The 26,943-nt window shown below is 38.5% G+C and overlaps 1 protein-coding gene across 4 annotated transcripts in view; it reads left to right on the forward strand.

Annotated features, from left to right (window-relative positions):
* Window positions 1-26,943, forward strand: part of ndrg3a (ndrg family member 3a) — a 36,033-nt gene that overhangs the window by 854 nt on the left and 8,236 nt on the right. For 3 of the 4 annotated variants that reach the window (XM_086086588.1, XM_086086589.1, XM_086086591.1), the window contains exons 2-5: window positions 16,726-16,807; window positions 19,687-19,719; window positions 26,511-26,616; window positions 26,704-26,824. In XM_086086588.1, the coding sequence (XP_085942714.1) occupies window positions 16,751-16,807; window positions 19,687-19,719; window positions 26,511-26,616; window positions 26,704-26,824 (317 nt within the window). In that variant the 5' untranslated portion in view covers window positions 16,726-16,750. Of the gene's footprint in view, window positions 1-16,725; window positions 16,808-19,686; window positions 19,720-21,778; window positions 22,129-26,510; window positions 26,617-26,703; window positions 26,825-26,943 lie in introns of those variants that run through there. The other variant, XM_086086590.1, reaches the window with a different exon arrangement.

Here is a 26,943-nt window from a genome sequence, read left to right on the forward strand (position 1 = left end):
CAGCAAACTGTGTGTCTGTGACAGTTTGTGTGGTCGCGTCCATCATTTATAGTCCAATCAACTCAAATTCTAGAACTCCAGTGTCAGCACATGGTGAACATTGTCACTGGTGGCACCTCGAAGGTCACACAGGTGGGAAGTAAACCGTCAGGTGTTTTCTCATCAAATGACCTTTGTCTATTTGCTTTGTGTAAGATGTTAGCTTCAGGTATGTTGTTGTAAGTCAACCTTAAAGCTTCTATGTCACTCCTGCCCTTTCATATCAAATGTTTCTTTGTTCCTCTTTAATTTTACATCTCCAAATACATTACAGACACACTTACAACAAAGCACACAAAGGGCAACTTTAACTTACCACAACACTATATACTAGGGGTGGGAATCTTTGAATGTCTCACGATTCGATTCAATTCAGATTTTTGGGTCTGCGATTAGATTCAGAATCAATTAAGAATATTTTTTGATTCAAAATGATTTGATTGACAATGATTTTAGCTTCAATCTATAGATGTGCAAAGAATTGTAATGATCTACTTCAGTCTGACTCGCTAATGCTAATTAGCGCGCTACTCGCAGCACTTTTATAACTCAAAAGAATGGCTCCACACTGCAAAAAAAACAACTTTTACTGGAATAACTTGTTCGTGACTTTTTCTTTCTACTCTCTAATGTAGCTACAATTTAACAGTGTATTAGACCGCATGGAACCACACTGCTCCTCAGTGGCCAAAACGGGTACAACATGAACAGTGCTCCAAATAAAGGCACACACAGACAAAGGCAAGACAGTATAAAATAATTTAAATAAAATCGATTATGAATCGTACTAAATGAGAATATATTTTTTTTGGCACAACCCTACTATATACATCTTTGTTCATTGCTAAAGTACGTGGCTTCACCATTGCTACATTGCCCCCACATAGCAGGCAGCTGTCCTCAACTCAAATGTTGTTGGGAAAGCATGTGTGCATTAGGCAGCAGGAAATCTCCCAAATATAGTTGTAAAACCCAATGTATATTCTGGATTATACTCCATTAGTATGTCTTGGTATTGGCAGCTGTCTGAATCTCGCTTATACCCAAAACGTCTATTTTGAATGCAAAAGCTCACATAATATGACATGGCATTTTTGATTGACTGTTACATCTACGGTGTTAAAATGACATTCAGTAGCGAATCAAAACTAGTAGCCGACAGTTGGCCACTCATGAAAACTAGTTGCTGAACCTTGGACACTGCACACAGTTCAATCGAATTTAGCCGTGGCGGTGCATGGGCCTAATAACAGTACCTTAATTCAGTTGGTGTTTTTTATCTCCCACAATTCCTTGAGCAATCACATGACCAGGAAAGTTTGACCGGAGCTTTGACAATAAACAACCAGCAGGCATGTGTTGCCACTAATAACACTGTCATTGTTCAGACTGCAGGACTACATGGCTAACTATTGACAGAACGGCTCTTGTGGTGTTGCTTCTAGCCAGACTTTTGTTTACACAGCTAAAAGGGGTTTATTGCCGTATCCTAGGAGGTGTTCTCCTCTTGGTTGATTATTATAGAAAACATATGGCGCAGCAGTTACGATTTTGTTCTAAGTTTGCTTGGAAGTTAATTCGGCGAGAGATAAGAACAGATTTGAAAAGATCCGTCAACAAAGGCATGTGAAAGGATTGTCTTCCTTATGCAGTAGACCAACAATATTGAATTGATGTGACTAATTGACAAATAACTCATTTCTACAAAGGAACGGAACTGACGGATCCATGTTTCACTCTTTTTAGCATTCTTAAGATTTATGCAAGCCTGAAAGAAAGTTACTATTTAAAGGTAAAAGCACTAAATTGCTTACTGATCCTAAACATTGGTGACATACAACATTGCAGTGAGAGGTTACTGTGTGCATGTGAGGTCATTGATTATTCAAATCATTATTTGCAGTCATCTCATATTTTACTCATTTGTTTTGCATTAGACTGTTTCAGTAGACATTTTAATGCTATATCCTAGAAGAGGCTTTAAAATGTGCTATTATCAATTTTAAACCGTGGACAATAAATGGATTGGTTGGAAGCTCAAAGAGTCATGGAATGTAGTAGTAGAAGTGAACAAATATGTTTGAGTCATTCAAAATAGATTTAGCAACTTACATTTTAAATGTCCTTTCTGTGCTGCTTATGATCATTTTGAAACACACATTTCTCTTCATTTAAAAAAAAAATTGCCTTGCCTTTAAAAGGATGAATGCTCAAATGAATTGATAAAACAAAACAATATGGTGAGCTCTGTTATTGTCTCATTATCAGTGAAATGAATGTTATAAAAGTTAAATGACATTGATAACTGCTACTTGTGTTTCAGTAGGCATTACAATTGCGCATAATGGATTACTGGGATTAGAGTGTATTATAAAGTGACACGTCCTTTTTTTTTGGTAGGATTGGCGGAGGAGAATGTCAGGGAAGAATATTCACTGGAGATATGGCGGCAGTAATTAAGACAGTGTGCTGACAGACAGCCTTTCTTGTGTGCCATTACTTCCACCTACAGTAACTGTGTGTGTGTGTGTTAATTGTCACTTGGAAATGAAAACAGCTTGTTTGCTGTGGATTTTATTTGTGTCTTTTTGCTAATATGACAATCCCCAGCCATATCTGTTCTGATGGAGATGGGGGGTGTTTCTTTGTGATTTGTTCTAACTAACTGAGCTACATCTGTAGTAAAAGCTGTTTTCGGTATGGAATTACATCTTTGAACAGCAGCTTCAAAACCGCAGAACAAAAACACCTGAGGCCGACACACCTTAGTTTGAATCCCTCTAGCCCCGAACCTAATACAATGTCTATCTTAAAACAGTATTTTGAGCTTGTGCGCGTCAGTTTGCTGTCTTCATGTTCTATTTTAGCAGCTATGAAGTGTAAGGGCACAGGTACTTGTTGATCCAAGGTGTGATTCTGACTGAAGTTGCACCTCGGGATAAAAATTAAACAGACGCTGTGATTGGGTCCATGATACAAGTTCTACGGTCATTTCTGGACTATAAGCCGCTACTTTTTTTCACTTGCATTCGAGCCTGCGGCTAATACAAAGGTGCGGCTTATCCATCAGATCACAAGGGGGCGCACTATAAAAGAAGCACAAGAGCGTCAGGCAGAGAAAAACAAACCAAGTGAGCCCAAATACAGTAGGAGAGATTATGGAAAAGAAAGTAGTGGGAACCCGGTGCGGTAACATTAAAACACCTGTGGCTTACAGCCGTGTGCGGCTTATATGTGTAACAAACTTGTGTATTCCTCAAATTTAGCTAGCGCGCCTTAAAGTCCAGAAATGACTGTAATTGTAATTATTTGTCATTTGTCCAACATTACCAACATTTCCTGATTGACTTAGTCACACAAAACTTTGAATTTCAACCACTGTTGTACATGATGTTTCATGAGATGTACAATATTTTCATAATTCACACTTTTTTTTAAAAACAGTTTGGCTATTTCTGCGATTTATACTCAGATGCGATGTGTATATATATTAAAATTGGAGCTTGGACTGTCACCCAAATTCCCGTTCTGTAATTGTGCTAACGGAAGTTCTAGTCCGCTTCCAACTACGGAAAAGTTAGTTTTTTCTTTTTAGTTTAAAATAGCTTGGCAAGTCCTCCCCCCTCCGGCTGTCTTCCTTTTAAGCACTTCAGGCTGGGTTCATTTAAGCATCTGTTGAATTGGGACACCCAGAAAAGGAAATAAGACGTGTATGTGTGTATCACTTGGTCATTTTGATTAGGGCTGAACAATATATATATATATATATATATTCAATGATCTAATTGTGATTTTTAATCCGCGGTCATTTTTTCATTTTTAACTGTGCCACACAATGCATTCTGGGATATGCAAAACGGGTCGCTACAACACGTCTGGAACTCGTACCGGCAGTGTTGCTGCATTCCATTTGCATTCCTGTTATTTTTTGGAATAATATAATTACAGTTGAGCCCCGTAATGTAGGGTTAACCCACAATCGCGAAAATTTCGTATAATTGACGCCAATTGTTTTAAAGTTGTAAACCATGATTTTACCGATCCAGCCCACTTGGTAATATATTTTCCTCCATCTGGCCTTTGAGCTAGCATGAGTTTGACACCCCTGAAAATATAACGGACAAATTATATATATTTTTTGTTCATATTGTATCTTTTGTTGTTGTAAAATTGCATTTCTACTACATTGTGATGTCGATTTGAATTTGATGAATTGCTCCGACCTCGTTTTGATACACATTAAAAAAAAAGACTATTTCTAAACTGTTTATTAGGAAATTACTGTGCCTTACTTCTGATCCCTTAAATAAATTTTTGTTAAAATGAAAGTTGAGCAGATGCTACAATGGTGTGTTAAGACTTGCATGTTGCAAAGGTTGCTGAGAGAAGAAAACACTTTAACTCATTCACTGCCATTGAAGACTATAGACATCAAAAATTCATTTGAACTATTTCTATTAGTTTAACATTTTTATTCCATTTTTGTTAACAAGAGTATGAAAACCTAGATTATTATTTTTTTATTGTACCTTTTAGAACAGATATAACGTGTGATTAATTGTGAGTTAACTAGTGAAGTCATGCGATTAATTACCATTAAAAATGGTAATCGCCTGTCGCCCCTCATTTTTAACAATCTTTTTTTTTTTTTATGGCAATGAATGAGTTTTAATATGATGGCGAAAAAGGTCATTCGATCTCAAGTGCCACCATCAGCTGAGTTGAGGTTGCCTAGGACACCGTCCATCTCCACAGCGGATATCTGAGAGGGACGCCGCCAGAAGAGCGTTTGTTTCTCAGGAAGATTGAGTTGTCTGTATTCAGCCTTTATGACAGGCACGCTGACCACATGGACCGCTCTATCAGCTGAGGTTGTGATCTCATGATACCGCACGCCGATTGTTGCGGGACGTGCTGGGCATATGCAGTCTGAGGTCTTGGCACACGACCTCTCATGTCTCTGGACTGTGTTCATTGTTTTATGAATGCCGTTTTCTAACGTTTCCACGCAGTGTGAGAGGCTGAGGTCACGGCAGTCCAAACCTTCTTAAGCTCCCTGCCGCACTTGAATGGTTCACATCATGCTTGAGACGCAGCTCTCATTTCATATTCTGCTGTAGCCTAGTTTCCACCGGGTCCGTTTTGTACAGTCCAGCTCGTCATGCTGCAGTTTGGAACCCTATGTCTTTCATTTCCCACTGTAGGCTGTGAAAACCGGATAACAATACTTGTGTTCGATTGTGAAGCACACAGGCAGGGTTAGCGGTTGCTCATTTTCATGAGACAAGACCACCCCCCCAAAACAGTCTTTAGGAGGCTTAAAAAAAATGGCATTGGATAATCTGTCACAATCATCTTTCCAGCAATCAGTTAATCGGGGCTTTGCTGACTGCTGGCTCAAAAGTGTAGATGTGTGTTATGGATCATCTTTGTGTACCCTACATTAACTTAGTATAAAAAGGTACGCTCAAAACAGCTTGTAGTGAATTGCCAGCACAGCCAGACCATTCAGCCTGATTTATAGCAATTTAGCAAAATGAGCTAAAAAAATAAATAAAAAATAACATTTTAATTTCCGTATCTTTATTCAAAAACAGAACATTATTTCAAATGTGCGGTGTAGAAAATACACAAACATAAATTATTTATGATTCAGTTTAGGGCTGTGTATCGATTCTAATTTCCTCAATCGATTCGATTTATAAGAGTTCAGTTCTATTCGATTTTGAGTTTGTCCTATTCTATTCGATTCACTTCAGTTCAATACGATATTGGTTAATTATGGAACAAAATATAAAAAAAATATAAATATCAATGACATGATTTAAAAAAAAAAACTCCACTAACATTAAATTCCAAATTAAATTTTTCGGGGGTAGTAACTGGTTAAATAATGTATTTATTAATGAAAGGTTATAATGTTATAATCACTTAAGTGTTACATTGACATCAGCATGGATGAGATGAAAATGTTTTCATAATTTTAATTAAATAATTGTTAATATAAATTACAAATATTTTGAATTGTCATAAAGTGCAATAAGTCAGGTCTTTCAGAAATGTAGGAAAATACTTTTAAATTCATGTCATCATTACAAAAGTATGATAGATACAAAAATTATTTTTTCTTGTTAGTTTATAGGAAAAGAGATATTAAAACAATTGATTTATGGTTTATAAATCAATGTCACGCTCAAAAAGGAAAATCAGTGTTGATTATTCAATTATTATTATTTTTAAACCCAGCCCTAATTCAGTTACTGGTTTGGTCTGTAACATGCAAGAAAATAGCCCAAAAATGTTATTCCAAAGTAAAAGCAAATGTTTTATTTTATTCAAAACAAGAATGATAAGTCTGCTTTCATCGAGGACTACAGAAATGAGAGAATATTTACAGGTTGATACGCTAAGTTTCCGAGTATTTGTATTATCTTATTTTGACACTATTCGATCACTCAGCGACTAAATACTAGCTACTAGCTACTTGATCACTCAGCGATCAATTAGTATTATAGACTCTGCCGCTGTCCGTATATTTATATTTAAATTTAATTTTCTCTGTGCAAAAAAATTTTTCTTTTTTTTTTCTTGTCTTTGTTTTATTGTATGTGGAAAAATCCTAAATAAAATATTGAAAAAATAATTATTATTAACTGTTAGTTGTTAATTGATTGATCATTGCAACTCTGCTTGTATTTATGAAGATGTTTTATTTTAATCAAATATTGCTCAAAAACACAAACCATGAAATCAAGTTAACGCAAATATGACACTTTTTTTGTTTTTAATCCTCATTAGGGTCACAGTTGGGGCATTACTTTGAAAAAATGTTCCATCTCTAGTCTTTGCTGTCATCTTGGCTGCCTTGTGGGAAGAGCTGAAAAGTTCCTGCCACTCTCAGAGGCGCTAAATAAAAGGTAGTGACGATAGTTCAAATCTGAAACATTAATGTTAACCGTCTGAAATATTATCACGGTCTCCTGGATGTAGATGTGCATCATTGCTGCTCTTTTAGCTCCGAAGTGGCCTCTCAATTGATGATGTAATTATTTAATAGGCTGATCCCTGAGTTTGACTTTTGGTGCTTTAAGAATCATGTCAGTCCTTCATTTGGAAAGTGAATCATTCCGGAAAGTTTGAAGAATGTTTGATGATTGTTAGTGGAATAAAATTGAGAAAGATCTTGTCCGGCTTGGTTCTCTGGAGTCAGATTTGATTCAGAATTGATATGTTTCTTACTGGTTCTTTTAGGCACTGCAGTTTGGAGGGAGTGGGCTCCACACTATGTTTCTGTTTTTATTGAGGGTTGCACATAATGGAGATATGCATGCTTAATTGGTTATTGATCAATGATCCATAAAAAGGTGGTATAATATTTTTAGTGGTCTGTGTGTGTCTGGTGGGCAGGACCTGCAGACACATTGGCACTGCAGCACTGTCTGAATTTATACTATAGTCTTTAATAAACCAGACTGGTCCTCTAGCACATTCATCATTTTATGGATGAACAATCACTTAAGAATGTCCCCTATAAAAAGATGCAGTTGCCCTTGTTCAAGAGATGTGCATCAATCCCACGCCACTAAAGTGTGTGTGCGTGTGTGTGTGTGTGTGTGTGTATGTGCGTGCGTCCATGTGCATGTTCCAATTAGGCCTGTCGTGATAACAAATTTTGCCCCAGAAAATATTGTGATGAAAAATATTGTGGTTTTCCAATTATTTTTCAACTAATATAATTATAAACGTATAATAATGCAATTACACCCTTTTTAAAGATGAACTATTATTTCTTGAGAATTTTTAAAATTGGAACTATATAATTAAAACATAATTGTAACTATCCAAGATAAATAAAATGGACTCTCACTCAGTCTCTGTTTACAAAAAAAAATGCACTTGAATAAAAATGATCAAATAGACCCTGATGCTGATTATTAAGAAAAAATAAGAAAAAGACTCAAATAAAATCCACTCACAACTGAAACAATAAATAGGCCGACATGAGTCCTATATCCTCCTGCGCTATATCATTTCTAATGCTTCAGCGTGCGGGTTAGCAAAAATATAAGCCTAATGTTACTTCTCAGAAAATGAGTAGCTATTTCTCAACAGATTGTGTTCCGTTTTTGAGATTCCATCCTCTATCGATTCTGAAATTCAAACTCAACTGTCTTAAAGGACCTGTTTTCGGTTTCAAAGCCACTAACAGATAAGAATAGATCCGCTACGTTGGAGTCGAGGCAGACAAAGACATCAGAGAGGTATTTCATCATCGTTTTTGTGATACTGTCAGAGGAAGAAAAGATGCTAATGTTAGTGTTCCCGCTGAATTTGCCTTTAGCGCAGGAGTATTTTATGCAAGTACTCCACGTTTTGTACTCTGCGGCAAGGTCCATTTTCTTGCTGCCTTCTTCTGGCGTAAAACCTATTACCATATGCCAAGAAGTACTACAGAAGTTTGTTGGTGACTTGGCATTAGAGTGGTTATTAAGTTGGAGGAGAAAGGCATTTTGAGCGAGTTTGAATATCGGCATCGGCCTCTTTTTGTTTTGATGGCCGATATATTAAAAACTGTTATTTTTGCTCCGATGGGCGCTTTTCTCCTCTGTCTGCTCTGAGTCAGCGGCTGTTGACTCCCTGCCACATTGGCCCGCCCACAGCACCATCTGATTGGTTGCTCGTGCAGTGCTAACAGCCAATAAGCAGCAATTAGCAGCTAATAGCCCGCGAGCTGACGGCTAGCTTGCGGATTAACGGCTATTTGGGAGTTATCCCAGGGTTAGCGCGTGGGTGAACAGTTAGCTCACGAGCTAACAATTAGGTCGCGAATTTGCAGCTATTTGGGAGTTAGTGTGCGGGTGAATGGTTAGCCCGCGAGCTAACCGTTAGCTTGCTAATTAGCGCTATTAGCCCGGGAGCTAACCGGCTAGCTATTAGGTTAACCCGTGAGCTAACAGATAGCTCGCGGGCTAACCTAATAGTCGTTTTTTCGCGGTTGTTTGGGAGTTATCCCGGGGTTAGCGTGTGGGTGAATGGTTAGCCCGCGAGCTAACAGTTAGCCTGCGAATTAGTGGCTATTTGGGAGTTGGCATTATAGTTGGTGCAAAAGCTGATGCCAAACCTTTAACATGTTGCAAATCACAAAAGCTGTTTAATAAACATGTGCTTGAAGGCATTTAAGCAGTCAAGTTTTTATTATTAAAAATGTTGACACCAGCTTTTTTTTCCCCCCCTGCAAATGTATATTGGCTTCAAATATTGATTATCGGCCTCCCTGACTACCAATAATCGGTATCGGCCCTGAAAAAAGCATATCATATGTGTCTAATAATTTGTGCCAGCATTGCACAAAGAAAAAGGGACATTCACGTTAGGCTTTATTGTTGGTTGGCAGCAGCAGCATCTCTGGAATTTGTTCTGGCCTAGTTTCTGATGTGGTGTGAAGTCTGCTAGTTCCTAGTTAATACTGAGACTCCAGTTGAGCACAGACGTGCTTGTGTTCCTTTCATTAGGATTTGTTGTACACAAATTTAGCCCATTGAAAAGGCAGATGACACATACCTCCTCTTGCTGGAAATGAATAACTTCATTATTCCCAAACTTGCCTAATCGCACTTTATTCTATCCAAACAACTATTTGCTGAAAAACACGTCGCGCTTGTGTTGGCCACCAGCTGATAGCTGATAGCTGACTTGCTTGACAGCGAACAGCAGCGTGCCTTAAGATTTTTATTGTGGTCCAACAGTGAGGCAAAGCTCCTTGTGGGGTTGACGGCGAAGAAAGTAAGGATGTAAACCTACGGCTCACTATTGCCAATGGTGAAAATTTACCGACAGTAATGGCTAGCTGCTCAAAGTAAAGTAAAAATAAGTGTGAAATGAAAGATAAAGAGCTATTTTATTTAGAAAATGATGTCACTGAGTTAAAATTTTAATAAAATGACTAATAGGGAAGCGCACCCAGCATTGTCGCAATGACGAGTTTTAAGATGAGTTTGAAATGACAGTTTTGCTCATAAGTTTACATACCCTTAGGGTATGTAAATTTATGAGCATAACTGTATATTTAAGTTTAAGCTTCTGCTACAAGCAATTATCCCCCAAAATGTATAGTTGTTTTGCTTGTTAACTCTTTGACTGCCATAAACGTTATAAAACGTTTAGTAAAAACCTACGGAGGGGCGCCGAGGACGTTAAAAGACGTTCACTATGTTTTTTTTTGGAAACGGGTGGAGGAAAGCCTTGGGCAGCTGTGCTGAAAGTATCAAGCAGATCTAGTTAGTAAAATGACTCGTTTTGGCCCCTAGATGGCAGCAATGATTCTCTTTGGACAAGATTGGGTGGGCGTCAGTAGAAGACGTGAGGCGGAGCTAGAGTGTTGAGGGGACAATGGCTGATGATGCAACAATGGCTGATGAAGCAACAATGGCGACCGGTTGCAAGCAGCTCACGCTTGAGCATTTTTTTCAAAGACGGAAAGCATCGATCAATACTAAAAAGCGCATTGATGTCGACGATGATGATGACTCCGAGCTTGACGCTAAAGTTGGAAGCCTTGACGCGACCGTTATGATCACGTAGTAAGCCTCACCGGCTAGCGCTGCTAACGCCGGAAAACGCGCAGCACAACCGACCGGGTACTTCTGCACAAGCGGACATTCGATCGGGCGATGGAGAGTAGTCGAAAAGCATCGACCAATGCACATTGATGATGATGATGATGGTGAATCCCGAGGTTGACGCCACAGTTGGACGCGGCCTTTATTCTCACGTCATAAAGCCTCACCGGCTAGCGCTGCTAATGCCGGAGCTGCACAAGCGGACATTCGATCGGACAATGAAGAGTACCCCGAGTCCAATGCATATTCATCGGAGGAGCGGGTACAGTCTGATCACGGAGAAGACACTGGTTCTGGACTACGACGCCACCATGAATGGAGTGGATAAGATGGATCAGAACATCTCTTACCACCCGGTATAGCAACTGAAGGACATGAGGAAGCCAGACGTAACACCACCGTAACGTAACCGTAGCATGATCCTGATAGTAGACTTGATGGCAACACACACTGAAGTATATACTTGCTATTCCCCGGAAAAAACGGCCTGCAAGAAAGTGTAGCTTCTGCACGCGAAGAGGCAATCGCAGTGAAACTAATCTGTTGTGCAAATCCTGTTGCGTCTCCTTGCACGCAGGGGAGTGTTTCACAAAAAGAAAAACTGTCGTTGAAACATGCACATAATTGTAAATAGTACCACAGTTGCACACATTTGTAAATCGTTTGCCAAATTGTTGTCAAATTGTTACACTGTTGAATGTAAATAAACGTATTTTGCTATCAAAAAACACTTTTTCATTCTTGGTGGTAGTGTTTTATAGAAGTAAAGCACTATTTAGGTGTTTGTGGCATCATTCATGGACAAAAAGAAGTGTAAAATTCACTAGTGCATGAAATAATATCGTTTCACTAAAAGCTTGATTTCTCCGTATTTTGGTCCAAAACAAGCGCATTTTGGTGAAACTAACCATTTTCTATTGTTGATTACTAAAGAACGGAATAAGGTAGAAACAAACTTTTTTTTTCTAATGAAAGATGAAAGTTCAATCTTTCATTTGGTAGTATGTGTGTTTCCATAGTCCAAACAGAACATTTTCTGTGGACCTTGAAAGATCAGTCAAAATGCTTAAATCGGCTGGCACTGACAGCATCCCTTTTCTGAAAACGTCTGGCAGTCAAAGAGTTAACAAAGAAACCCCATGTAAATGACAATTTATCAAATCTGGAAAAGCTTTTGTGCCCATTTTATTTATCAAACGATAAGTTGATATCGTATTATCGTGACTGGGCTATATCAAAGTGAAGCCCTTAGAGAGTAGGGGTGTGCCAAAAAATCGATTCTCATAAGAATCGCGTTTCTCATTTAGCATGATTCAGAATCGATTTTAAATGTCCCAAAATTGATTTTATTTAAATTATTTTATACTCTTGCCTTTGTCTGTGTGTGCCTTTATTTGGAGCGCTGTTCATGTTGTATCCGATTTGGCCACTTAGGGGCAGTGTGGTTCCACGCGGTCTAATACACTGTTAAGTTGTAGCCACATTAGAGAGTAGAAGGAAAAAGTCACGAACAAGGTATTCCAATAAAAGTTGTTTTTTTGCAGTGTGGAGCCGTTCTTTTGAGTGATAAAAGTGCCACGAGTAGCGCGCTAATTAGCATTAGCGAGTCAGACTGGAGTAGATCATTACAATTCCTTGCACATCTCTAGATTGAAGCTAAAATCATTGTCAATCAAATCATTTTGAATCAAAAATCGTTCTGAATTGAAAATCGATTCTGAATCGAATCACAGACCCAAAAATCGAGTCGAATCGTGAGACATTCAAAGATTCACACCCCTATTAGATAGTATAGTAAGGTTACTGTATTTCATAACAGTAGCTTCCTGACAGTGGACTAAAAGATCTGTGAATATAGGTCACTCCGTTTTGTCTGTGATTAAAACAATCCAGACAATACTAATGAGTACAAACTACCGTAGTTTCATACATGGTCTGTTTTATTCCTATAACTAAATAACTCAATCCTCACAACACATTCTGTGAACACTGATGTCAAGAATTATTGATTTCACCCGTTCATTACCATGGCAATATGCCCAATAGGCTGCAGAGACACAGAAGTAGGTTAAAACAAGGTCACACGGTCACATTGGCATTAACCTTGATGAATCTGCAGACAAAATGTTCGGCGAAAGCACAAGCCTGGCATGAATGAAAATGACAGAAATAACATGATTGTGTGGATGAAGCCATGACTTCTCGAATGATTGATAATTCAATATAATAGTGCTGTATTTTCACCAATCCCGCGCTTTCACCTCGTATGGAAGTGGTAGAACTGACAAAAGTGAATGTTGGCATCACAGAAGCTGTTTATGACCGTGATTTTCCTCTCCAGACAGTACTGTAGTCAAGGCCACAAGAGGCATGTTCTACATCATTAGCTCTTAGATCAGCACTAATTGTATACAGTTAAGATGGGGCAAGCACAGCAAACGGTGTAACTTGCAAATGGGATTTCCCTCCTGTCGCTGAAATCGGCAGTTCCTAATATTCTGTTGTCGTTCCACTGTGCTTTTCTGTCATTTTGAGTCACTGAGGGCAAAATGTCACCATATACGCATGCTCTAAGGAGCAATGCTTCATTCATTCCTAATTCCAACCACAATCTATTGCCCTTCTTTGCGTGTTTCACATCTTTCCCCCGGGGATATCCCATTTTAGAATAAACACCAGCAACAAGCTTAGTCTCCATGACAACGGCTGCACGTGCTCAACAGTAGAGCAGCCCTCTGTTGATTAGTACAATCAGGTTTATTAGGGGGAGCTGCTCTATTTCCTGAAGGAAATTTCTGTTCAAAGGGAAACTAAAAGAAGAAAGCCCTGATGAAATTGGGGAGATGGTGATGGTTAGTTTGCTCAAATTAGTGACGTCACCCCTAATAGCAAGCAAGATTGCGCGACTGACCAGATACAATTTTATAATTTGTTGATATATTGCACTTTCACAAGCGCAAGGAAGTGTTGGATTGATCAGGTCAATCTGCTCAAGCATGCAGAGTATTTGTTGTTCTTTATTCCTTGTTCACTTGTCTAAATATTATTTAGTCCGCAGTTGAGCCGGATTTGTCAGCAAGGATTTTGCCGGTCTTGTTTTTCCTCACAGCCGTGCAGATTTTTTTAGGTTGTTTTATGTAATTATAGGATTGCGTCCTGCTGCTTTCTTCGTTTTTCTTTCAGGGCAATGACGCCATCCCTAGCTAGAGCGGGATGACCTCTGACCAGATTCATGCGTCACCAGGCTTCTCGTCTGTTCAGGGGGTTGCCGGGTGAAACGCGGAGTAACTGACACTGAAATTATTATTGCTGGTACCTCACACTGTTTGTTGGCCGCTGCACCTAACCAACCGGCCTTCAAGGTCATTTAATGTCTGCAATCCAAGGTCGTCGCCAAGATTTTCTCACTGCGCCAGGAAGTGTTGTGGCTGCCTACTTAAGTGTTTTTTGCCATGTTGTCGACTTCATATTTTTGCAATCTTTATCTAAAATCGTTCACAGCTTATGTTATTGCAGTATGGGGAGTCAGTCTGATTTGACTGTCTTCAGTTTGCAAGTACTCTGTCCTCACATGACGTGCAAATTACAATCTCCGGAGTTGTGGGCTAGGCACCGGGCGGACATTTTGGTGTCTGTGATCTTGTTGGCTAATTATCAACAGCAACAAACGTCCAACTCCCAAGGGTGAAACTAATGAGGTACGATTTGCAGCTTCTTGTTAAACCTGGCCTGATCCATTTTATTTTGCAAGTGTGTATTAATGTGTCTGCACACCACCCGTGACAACTAGATGTGTGACCTTTCTTGTGGAATGAATTTCAGAATTGTCCCCCTGTAGCTCATTAAGTCATTACAAACAAACAAAGACTAAAACCTCACTTGGACAGCCCACTGAAAAGAACTTCACTTGTCAGTTGACACCACAATCAACCGCACATGAGCAACTTCTCGTAGTGGAGAAATCTTTACAGCTGAAGCGTTGAACCTCACGAGGGTTGCAGCCAAGATGTCTTCGGGCAGTACACCCTGATTGTACTGGCTACCAGCCAATCGGAGGGCACGCAGACGAACAATCATTCAAACTCACAATCACAATTCGGGACAATTTACAGCATTCAATAAACCTACCATGCATGTTTTCCGGAATATGAGAGGAAACCGGAGGAAAACCCACCCAACGACCTCTGCACTGGGAGGCGGACATGCTAACCAGTCATCCACCATGCCACCTACATTGTCTTTATTTAATTAATTTAATTTAATTAATTTATCAGAACTATACACACTTTAAAAATTACTTGGGGGGGGGGGGGGATTACACAGAAGTAATCTTTTCTTAAAGGTTTAAATAATACAGTATAAAGACACTAAATACAAAATAATTAGTAGTGGGGTTTTCATCCACCCATTTTTATTCAAATTTTAAAAAATGCAAAAATAAAACTGGAAACGCAGCAAATTTGAAAAAGGGCCCAAAATTCGCAAACAAAAATAAAAATTACGCTTGGAGGCGATGGATTTTGAAGCGTTTCAAAAAAAAAAAGGGAATTTTGAAACAGGTTTTGCAAATATAACGCTGACAAACCTGGATACAAGTCGCATGTTTTGACTGGATATTACGTCACACGAACGTTTGTCGTCACAAAGAATTTGAATTAATTAAAGAAGCGAATATTAATGCAATTTTAGATGGAAAACAGCAAAGAAACGCTACGGCTTATCAAGAATTACAAAAGCAAACTCATACGATGTCATTGTACGGTGCAGTCGCTTCTTCTTCTTCTTTTAAATTACTGGTGGCTCACATCATTCTCTATGGTGTATACCGCCACCTACAGCGGCGGTGTTCCCTCTCAATATTCATAAAAGAAGAACAGTTGGAAACTGGCAGAGGTCGCATGTCCGTTTTGCGCATTTTCCGTGAAATTTGCTTAAAAATTTCGAAACAATTGGATGGAAACCCCACTAGTTAATCTTGTTGTATTATATTATGTAGACATGTGCGAGTATCATTACCAGGTATCGGCCTTATTTCATGAGTCGGTGCGCGTCGTGATGGTGGCCAATACCAGAATCGGCTGTCCTCTTGTGACCGTTTTTATAATCAGGAACTAGACATCAGAAACAAAAAGAATGTAAAAAAAAAAAAAATGCCATTAGATTCATGCAGTTTTCAGAAAAATCTTTCTCTTAAATTATCTGTCATGGTTTTTGTGGGAATTTTTTTGTATGAAAAGTAGGCGACTTGTGGTATTGATACTTGGTATCTGTATCGACGGTAACTGATGTCAGTCTGGAAAAAAAGTGGTATGACATCCTTAACTCATTCACTGCCATTGACGGCTATATACAAAAAAATGCTAGTAGTTTAAAAAAAAAAATCACTTTTGTTAACAAGTATGAAAACCTAGAAAATAATATTGTACATTTAGAACAGATATAAAATTAGTGATTAATTGTGAGTTAACTATTGAAGTCATGCGATTAATTACAATTTAAAACATTTAACCGCCTGACGCGATAAAAAAAAAGATTTTAAAAAATTAGGGACGTCAGGTGATTACAATTTTTAATCGTAATTAATCGCATGACTTCACTAGTTAACTCTTGATTAATTAAAAATTGTATATCTGTTCTAAATGTACAATAAAAAATTCTAGGTTTTCATACTCTTGTTAACAAAAGTGTGTGTGTGTGTGGGGGGGGGGATTAAACTAATAGAAATAGTTCAAATGAATTTTTAGCCGTCAATGGCAGTGAATGAGTTAATATCATGAGTCATGACTGTACAGGGCCAATGCCAGTTGTGGCAGAGCCACCATAACATGTTTCATGGTGGCCGAATTGCCACCACTGAGAAATGTAATGTAAAGGGAACCTGCTTGGTGTAAAGTTTGACTTAAATGTTGATAATGAATTGCTTGGACTTAATGCATACTACAGACATGTTTTGAAACTCTGTCCAAACTTTTGACTGTTAATTTATCAACAGAAATAAAGATAAGGGAAGGATGTTTGCAATAGTTAAAGTGATGATTTGTCTTTTTTTCCCCCCCTTTGTTTGAAGCACTTCACGGTGACCTAAAAGGATAATGGATGAGCTCCAGGATGTACAGCTGACTGAGATCAAGCCTCTCCTGACTAATAAGGTGCGTTGTTGAAAAAGGCCGCTGGTAACCCCTGGCTAATCCAAATAGCATGTGACTCTTCACTGAAGCTCACACACAATCCCAAAGTAAACAGACATTGGATTACATATCCACTACAGACTGTTAAAGCCTCTAATGGAACACTCTTTCCAATGCATATACACTAACAGACCACAAATTTATACTGTGCAGTACTGTTGATCAAAGTGAATTATTTATGTCCTCAACGGTGCAGAAGAAAAATATCAAAGGCAAAAGTGGGACAGAATATATATATATATATATATATATATATATATAATATTTATTTATTTATTTATTTATTTTTACTTTATTGAGCAGGGACAAAGCGTGCTGGAAAAAAACAACGATTTTCCTTCGCCTTGTCCACGATTGTGAGCTTTTGACAAAATGGAAAAGGGCTTCTCCAGGAAGGGTTTGGAGTGTTTGTCATGCACTGCAGCCGGGTTTTCACAATCACCACACTTGCAGAGAGCTTTGCAGGTTGATGTATTAGCTCAGCCTCTTACCTCCTCGGTGGCTAAAATGACTGATCTGGGGAACACATCTCTTTCTAGGCTGCGTGCCAATCTTTGAAAGACAGGCTGGGAAATGGGTAATCTTATGAATGCGGACACTGACACTGTCCTCTCACTCCACCTAGTGGCTGCCTCATTTTAAACAAGAAAAGAAAAACGGAGATCATTTAATTAATGCACAGTGCCATGGAGCAAAAGCAACTGCATTATAAAAATAGATTCACAGAGATATGGAGAGCATAAACACATTTTAATGTGAGTAATTAAGCCCCAGCAGCATCACAATCTGCCTGTGGAGCATCCTCTGTGCACCCCACTGATTCCCACAACACCCTTCTTTGATGTTTGCTGCCAGTGCACGTTTTCTCTTGCGGTATCAATTGCTTTTGATCGAAAAACACAGATGTTGATCATTTACAACATTAAAATTCAAATTCGCCTTAGCCTTGTCTAAGCCTTCAAATATCCCTTCCACAAGCTTTGAACACATTTCAACAATATTGTGAAGTGTTTAACTCATTCACTGCCATTGACGGCTATAGACGTAAAAAATTCATTTAAACTATTTCTATTAGTTTAACATTTTTTTCCACTTTTGTCAACAAGAGTAGGAAAATCTAGAATTGTTTTTATTGTACATTTAGAACAGATATAAAATTTGAGATTAGATGTGAGTTAACTAGTGAAGTCATGCAATTAATTATGATTACAAATTTTAATCGCCTGGCGCCCCAAATGTTTAATAATGTGTTCTTTTTTCTTCTTTTTTAATCATCCATTGCCATTGACGGCTATAAACGCCAAAAATTAATTTGAACTATTTATATTAGTTTAAAAAAATTCCCCACTTTTGTTAACAAGAGTATGAAAACCTAGATTTTTTTTATTGTGCATTTAGAACAGATATAGAATTTGTGATTAATCTTGATTAATTAGTGAAGTAATGCGATTAATTAAATAAAAAAATTGAATCGCCTGTCGCCCCTTTTTAATAATCTTTTTTTTAATGAATTTATGGCAGTGAATTAGTTAATATTCTTAAAACTGTGTTAACATAAAAAAAATTACAGAATGAAATTAAAAAATCATTGCTTTATATATTTTAAATTACTCTGCCCACATGCTGTAGTAACACCGAAACTTGTTTAAAAATATACTTCTTAAATACATTGGAAATCTGTTTCAACACCTTCAAAAATAAATGTTTAGCAGAAAAATCCACTATTATCAAAGGACCATGATAGGTGGCTGTTGAAGTAAAACATTGCATGTACTTTTTTTTAGTGCTTCCCATGTAGTGCAATGAATACAATTAGGCTTTCTAATGACACTTACACTTGGCACTTCTTGGGAGCCGTGAGGATAACAAAGAAAAAACAAAGCTACAGTACTCGTATGTGAAATACGTGACACACGGTATAAACGTTGTTAGAAAGCATTACTGAGCCTTCCATGTGGTTGCTGTGATGACTCAAGCTGAAGTATAGTTCAAGAACCCAATAAATATTTGTTTGAAAATCTTGTTTGTAAACCTGCTTTATTTGTTAACAAGGCTGTTCTACTGTATTCTGTAAAAAAAAAAAAAAAGTAAATCAATATTCCAAAAATTCCCACATTCCCTAATTTCAAAATGTTTTCAAAGTACTTTTTCCACAAAAATGCTGTATTCTATGTCATGCCCTCCTCCCTCAGCAAACATTTTGTGATCGAGTCAAACCATTCCAGCAACAAAATATTTTTCATGTTCCTAAAATTGCCACTGTCCCCAAATTTAGTATTTTCCACATTATATATATTTATATATATATATATATATATATATATAATTTTTATTTTTTTAAATTTTCCTTCTTTTTTGAACATTTCTTCAACAATTCAATTTCAACCATTCAAAAGCTTAAAAGTATTCAATCTATCCACATTCCCAAAATGCATCAAACCATTCCAACTTCAAATTGTTAACTCGTTCTGGACAGCTCGCGTCATTCCACATTAAATCCCACAGTGTTTCAGTTCAGTTTCAGTTTTTCACCATTCACATGCAGTTTCTCCAGGAGTTGCGCTGTTTAGTTGAAAATAAGATTTTTCAATGTGCACATACAACCTTTTATTTTTTATGATGAATGATTTTAATATTGCAAGTGATAAAAGCCTCATTTTAGGCAACCAAAATAAATCAAATTCACAAGAACCAACCACATGCAAATCTAATCAAGATAAAATTCTGATTTGAAACCGATAAAAATAAAAATAAAATACTAATATGCACTGTTTTATTTATTTATTTATTTTTGCTCTATGAGCCCATGTTTATAATGTTTTTTTTGTTTTTTTTTACAGAATGCACGCAATTTTCAGGATTTTGACTGTCAGGTGAGTGAGTCTCTTGTCTGTCCATTATTGTTGTTATGAGAATATATTTATATTGATCTTGGTTGTTTGTTAAACTTGATGTGAACATTGCCTTCCAACAATAATGTTCATTGTACTGAAACAAAACATACTGATGAAAAAAAAAAAGAAGGCAAATTAACACTCTCCTGTTATCTGTTGACAAAAGGCATTGTAAATTATAACTCAATGTTGCAAAACGGACCATAACAACATTGAACATGTCTGAATATGTTGGCCCATTTTGAATGAAAAAAAAAACAGGCCTTCTTTTGTCAGTAGTCTGAGAATGTAATTTTAGTCCATAGAAGATTTTTGTAAAGTGATCATTTAGAAAGCAGTTTGCGTCATCACTAATGCAAAATCACTCTGTGCTCTATCTGTGATAAATCATCAACTCGAGAGGAAGCATGACCACCTTCTATCCATGTTTGTGCCTCTAAAGATCCACTAGCATTACAGTGTGCATACTAAACGCTGCCTAGAAAGACAAGGCAATATGACTGAGACCTCTGTTAGAGGGTGTGGTGCTGCAGTCCCGTGCTATTTATGACGTCCCTGCTGGACTGAGCGTGGCGTGACTCAGCCTCCTCCACCCACGCCACTGCAGGGCTTTACTTAAGAACACAGGGATATTTCATCTAAATGGATATGCTCGAGTGTATACTTAGACATGTAACAGCAGTAAACTTAAACTTTCCATATTTCTGTGTTTTTGACCTTATATTATATTGTTATATTAAATTATTTGTAGCATGCTTTTCCCAGTCTAATATATACTGCCTTATTTCTGTTATATTGACATTATTCCCTGTTCTTTTGGTCAGTTTTTTTCATCTACATAAAACATATCCCTGGCTTTTCCAACTGTGCCCAGTAGAGGGCACCATTAGCTAGTTTATTGTGAGGCTAAAGCGCTGGTGACTTCAAATTATACTGTGTTTGTGTTTTCCATGTCAGCGCAGTTAGACCTTTTCATACATATAGAGTTATAACATTCAATAAATAAGAAATAATCAACATCAGTAGTCTGACAACTCTAAATATGCCTGAATTGGACATTGTGTGTTCTGCAGAAAGCAGCTTCTTGTTAAAACACTTGACAATGTTGAGGAGGCACCAGCATGTGTTGGCATACCACGTGAGTGGAGTGGATGTAGCAGAAAAGGTTGTCATTTGTAGTAGAATGTTTTCCCTGAAGAACAAAGCCGACACCAGTTCGTTTTCAATTCTAGTAGGCGTTATGAAAGCTGTTCTAATACTTTTGTCCAGACAGTATATTTGGGACAGTGGCGCCCTCTATCGCCGAGTTTAATTTAACATGGAGTTAGTGTACAACCAAGTTTGCTGATTCATCGTCCGACCAATGAAAGTCCAATGTTTTTCCTTTGGGCCCGCCCATGCTACTGGCTATTGGCTGCAGGGGGTTGTCAGTTATCCCTGACTAGTTTTAGACAGGCGTCCTCCACTGTTCTCAACTGTGGAAAGGACAAAGAAAGAGAGCTCAAAATGTGTAAACTGAACTAAGAGCAAATGATTCCAAGATGGTTTCAGATGAGTTTGATCCCCTCATATGTTGTTGTCATAGTTTGATAAGAAGAGTTTTCTTTTTGGGTTTATTTTCTAGTAACCTTGTAACACAGTGATGGTATTAACACACAAAATCCATCTTTAGTAGGGAACGTTTCATATATATATTTTTTATGCATATATGGCAAAGACACTTTATTTTAAGGTGAAGTACATTCGAATGTGTACACTGTTTATTTAGTTGAGGAGAGCCTGTTTTGCTGATGAATATGCGAGTAGAAGCTCGAGCGGTCAAAGTCTGTCTCCTCTATTTTGTGTGACTGCAAGATGTCAGCAGCATTCCTTTTTTCCTGGATGGACTCTGCATCCTTTGCACCCCATCCCCACTCTCTCCAACCCCTTGTGCACCCCACCTCCCCTCCCCATTCTTTTTTTCCCCCATGGCTCCACCCTCTACCCACCTGACCCTCCACAATCCAATTAGATGCACTGTAAGCTGAATGTGCGGACGAACTGTGACTACTAAGCACAGTCTGCGTGCTCCCACTCCTCCTCCCCCGTGTCGTTGCCCGTCTTCCTCCCTCTTCGGGTCGATCCGCATCCTCTGCTTTCATTCAGATTTGCACATCTCTTCCTCACTCCCTTTGCTGTGTTCCTCCCCTTCTTCTTTCCGTCTTGTTGTTACCGCTGCCACCAAACCTTATCCCTTGCTTTCCTTCCAACCCCTCCTCCTCCTTTCGGAGCTCTTCAAAGCTGCCTAGCACACACTCATACATAGCATAACACACCACTCTCCAGTGTGGGGGAACAATGTCAGCGATTCTGGATCTGGACCAGATTGCATGCTCTGGGAATGGAGTGGTGAGTGACAAATGCATCTTGATACACCTGACTGGATGCTTGTGACTGGGGTGGGTTAATGTGTGATTTCCCCATAGACTCAGCAATCGCAGCTGGGAAGGACAAAGCTCTTGGTGGTCCTTGTCACCATCTCCGGTAGACAGCAGAGACTTAGTTTTTTTGTTTTTTTATTCATGGGCAGCTGCTAGTATGGCATGACCATTTGGTGTGTGTCTGTGTATGCATGTCCACACTTGGAGTCAGCTCAGTCTGTAAAATGCTAAAGATGAAGTGTCATGATGCGTATGTTGAATTTCGTGCAACTCATAGATGCGTACGTGCCTGCCAGAGAGTCTAAGTCGAGCAGGTTCATATATGTTTGGGTTCATGTCTGAGGTTGCATGCGTGTTTGTCACTACCACATGCGTGTTTTTAATATTGTGTGTGGGGTCGGTCCATCATGCTCTTTTTCTGGAAGGTCACAAATCTCGACACATTGTAGCAACAACACACTCAAATCCAATGTAGCAGCTTCTTCCCTCACCTGCAGAGACCTTGAAGCTGCACTTTCCAGATGTGATGACACGCATGTTGACTATGTTGCAGATTGGAAGATTGTGTTTTGTGTCACTGGCGAATAACGACTAAGCATCATTTTAATAGATAGTAATATAGTATTAATGCCGCGGAGCGTGCAAATGTTTATTATGCAATCAATAGGTGTACGTGTATGCTAATGTGTTTGCGTCATTTGTCAATTTCTGACTGGTCAGGCTTTCTGCCCTGTAATGCTGCCCTCATGGGTGATTGATATAATTCCAGGCAGGGTGGGGTGAACAGGCGGAGGGGAAAGATAAGAGAGTGCGGGAAGAGGGACAGCATGACATACTGCTCGTACTTTCCTCCACCTCACCCTCATTTAATAAATATCTTAACCCTGCGGTTGCCCGTAGAAACCTCCTCAACCACAAAGCTTGTTTAAACTGGGCTTGCCCATTCAAAGCAGCCACACAAACAAAAAGCCAATGCCATCTTGTACTGGTTTTGAGCTGCAGTCAAACAGCCCCACCCTGACTATGTTTTCCCATCATGATGCCGCGCTGAATATTTACGCATTGGACAGGAAATGATTTGAGATGCATCTCCCAGATCGATACGGCTTCTAAACCCAAACCTTGCCAATAGTTAAATGGACACCAAAGGCCTCCTCCTCCTCCTCCTCCTCCTCTCATTTGACAACCGCTTTGCTCACGTGTTAGCCGCTCTTCTCTTTTTGCAACGTAACTGTTTTTGGCAAGGCATGATATATTCAAATGGGTGTCTCCTTTCCAATTCAGTTAGTCATACCAGACTTCTCGTTGCTCCTGCATCTGTCAGCCTATCTCTTCTTCCTTTCACGCTCTGTTTCATCTCATCTTTTTTTTTCTGCTCTACCCACTTGTTCTCAAATTCTGCTGGTGGGTCTTTTGGTTTTATTACCCCATATATAGTGGGCAACACGTACATGTCTTCTTGTGTCCTTGTCGACGTCTTTGGCTAAAATGCTAACATAGCACGTATGTATCTATGTGCCTGTAACAACCTCCATCCACGCAACACGAGTTAGTTGGATTTCATTACACTGGATGTAGAGGTAGAAGAATAAATCAATTAATAGACAACTAATCAATTATCAAATTAATCGATAATTATTCAATCGATTCAGTCATTTAGAGACTTTGTTTAAATTAGAATTATCCAAATCCTCAGAATTTCAGCCTCTCACCAGTAAATATTCCCAGATTTCTGTAGTCGTTTATGTTGAATCAAAATAAAAAGTTTTCAACATCTGCTTTTACTTTGGAAATCAATGATCAACATCTTTCCTATTTTTTTGACACGTTATGGACTGAATCAGTCACTTAATCTTAATTTATACACAGTAATGAGCAGTAAATTTGTCGCTATTTAGAGTGGGACCAAATAAAATCAGTTTTAGAGTAATATTTACATGTAGAATAGAGTAAAATAAAGAATTTAATAAAATAAAAGTCATTCAAGGGTTGAAGAACGAACTTGCGACCTTCAGCTTGGGAGACAGCCGATCTACTCCCTGAGCCACAGAGCTCCTGCTGTGTGTTAGTATTTCACTCGTGTCACCTGGAATCTTCATAACTCCAAGAGACCGAAAAAAACACACAATGTTTTTGGTCTCCTCTTGGATATAAGCAAACAGTAGGAGGGGCATAGCTCAGGCGGTAGTGTGACAGTCTCCCAAGCTGAAGGTCATGATTTCGTTCCTCAACCCTTGTGTGACTTTTATTTTATTATTTTTTCCAATTCTTTATTTTAATCTCTAATGTAAATATTACTCAAAAGCTGAGCCTATTTGGTCCCACTCTAAACAGTCAAATTTACTCTACAGAATTTACTGTGTACTCTATTTTCTCTACTGTCAATATGAAATAATGTCCTGTTTTTGCATATAGGAATAGAAAACTTTTTTTTTATCCTGTTCGATTAATCGATTACTAAAATAATGGATCGTTGCCGCCCTAACTGTATGTGAGAAGCCCCTTGGCTTCATAACAGGAGGAGAATTTCTTCATGTTTTATTCCATCTCTGTAGGAGAGGTTATATTTAGTACAGTAGTTGTGTTGATTATAGCTTCCAGCTGCTGCCATGGAATGACGCTCCCTCCATGTTGTTTTGTTGTGCGTAATTTCGTGAACTAGACCGTGCCAACGCCCACGCAAAATGAAAGCATCTCATTCAGTTGAGCAGCGTTGACGTGTCCATCACTTATTTCTCATTCAATTTACTGCAGCCTTGTCCTTGAAGCTCTGACAACGAACCTTCAGCAGTCAGCACCTTTTACGGAGGTGGCGACCCATGTCCATCATCTTGATGCATCCAAATACATATCCAGAAATATGGCAGTGTGCTGTATACCTGCTCTGCACTACGCAGAGTGTTTTTCTCTATTGACATCCCGGGGGCCTTGAGACCAGCAGAGCGCAAAGACCTGTCTACTGTTTCAAGTACATCCAATCTCAGATGTTTGTTTGTTTGTTTGTTTGTTTGTTTGTTTGTTTTTTTGCATAATAATGTTACAGTTTAACTGTATTTTTAAACGGATGCCTGAATCCTCACCTCTGCTCACATTGCAGTGTCTTCAAATCACAAAAGCATCTGCCGAATGCTATTTACTCTAATGCTGTGCGACTAAAGGGGGTCTTCCTCATGCTCAATTCAAAAGAAAACAGCTGAATAGAATGAAGCTGGTGTGAGCTGGTGTGCGAATTTTAATGTGTTCCTCTGCAAAGACAAAACAGTTTTTGCTGTGTCATACTTGTGAAAGGGCTGAGATTTTCAGTCCTCACCTTTAATTTTTTTTAAATGACATTTTTCTCGATGAAAAATCTTTGTCCACCATTTCATTCCGTGTTTTGTTGGTCCAAGGCCACAGGGGGATGTTGCTAGAGAGGAGGTGCATGCGTTGCATCCTTAAAAAGGGGCTCTTTAAATATGCAAATGCTTTGGTCGGATAGGACTTTTTAAATCATTTATCCTGTTATTCTGAGACTAAAGTCACTCTTGTGTTAAAAGTTTTATCATCGCTGAAGGTCGATGTCAGCCAACGAGTGAATCAGACCCAATGAAAATGCCCTGTTATTTTAATGCTTCCTTGTTGTAAGGCAGATGTTGATAGTTCAGCGCCTCACATGTAATACTTCTGGTCTTTATATTTTTCACTTATCCTCATTTGCACTTCTTAGCAACGGAATGTTGAGCGAAATATGCTACATTGGCACTCTTGTATATTAACTCATTCACTGCCATTGAGGCTCTAAACATCAAAAATTAATTTGAACTATTTCTATTAGTTTAACATTTTTCCCCACTTTTGTTAGCAAGAGTATGAAAACCTAGAATTCTTTTTTAATTGTACATTTAGAACAGATAGAAAATTTGTGATTAATCGTGAGTGAAGTCATGTGATTAAATACGATTCAAAAAATTAATCGCCTATCACTCCTAGTTTTTAATAATCTTTTCTTTAAAAAATGTTTATTAAAAAATAATTACAATTATAAAAAAAAAGAAACGATTATTAAAAATTAGGGGCGTCAGGCGATTACATTTTTTAATCGTAATTAATCGCATGACTTCACTAGTTAACTCACAAATTATATCTGTTCTAAACGTACAAAAAAAATAATCACCTGTTGCTCCTAATTTTTTATATTATTTTTGTTTTTTTTAATTAATTTATGGCAGTGAATAATTTAAAGAGGATTTCATTTTGTTGTTTGTGTAGGACACACTTATTGTACATAAATGCAACTTGTTCTTTCTTTAAAAGTCAAGTTCCGTTCCTAACTGCCCCCCCCCCCCCCACCTTTTCCATTTGTTGCTGCAGGAGCATGACATTGAGACTCCTCATGGCGTTCTTCACGTGACAATGAGGGGCGTTCCCAAGGGCAACAGACCCATCATCCTCACCTATCACGACATTGGCCTCAATCGTGAGTCAGCTGAACATCAAAACACGGATTGCCATCAAACTATTTGAACCCTTGTTTGACTTCCACCCTCCACTTGCACGTTTACAGACAAGTCGTGCTTCAACACCCTCTTCAACTATGAGGACATGCAGGAGATCACACAGCACTTTGCAGTGGTCCACGTAGATGCACCTGGCCAGCAGGAGGGCGCACCCCCCTTCCCCAGCGGGTACGAGGTGTTTTGCATGACTGTAGCGTGCTGGTAACAGTAATCCCATTTTAGTGCAAATACAGGAGCTGTGCCCATTTCTAGTCATTTAGACCACTGGTTTTCAACCCCTATCCAGC

This window comes from Leptonotus elevatus, chromosome 10, assembly GCF_054856555.1.
Source record: "Leptonotus elevatus isolate MCC_2025b chromosome 10, RoL_Lele_1.0, whole genome shotgun sequence".
In the NCBI taxonomy this organism is placed as follows: Eukaryota; Metazoa; Chordata; class Actinopteri; order Syngnathiformes; family Syngnathidae; genus Leptonotus; species Leptonotus elevatus.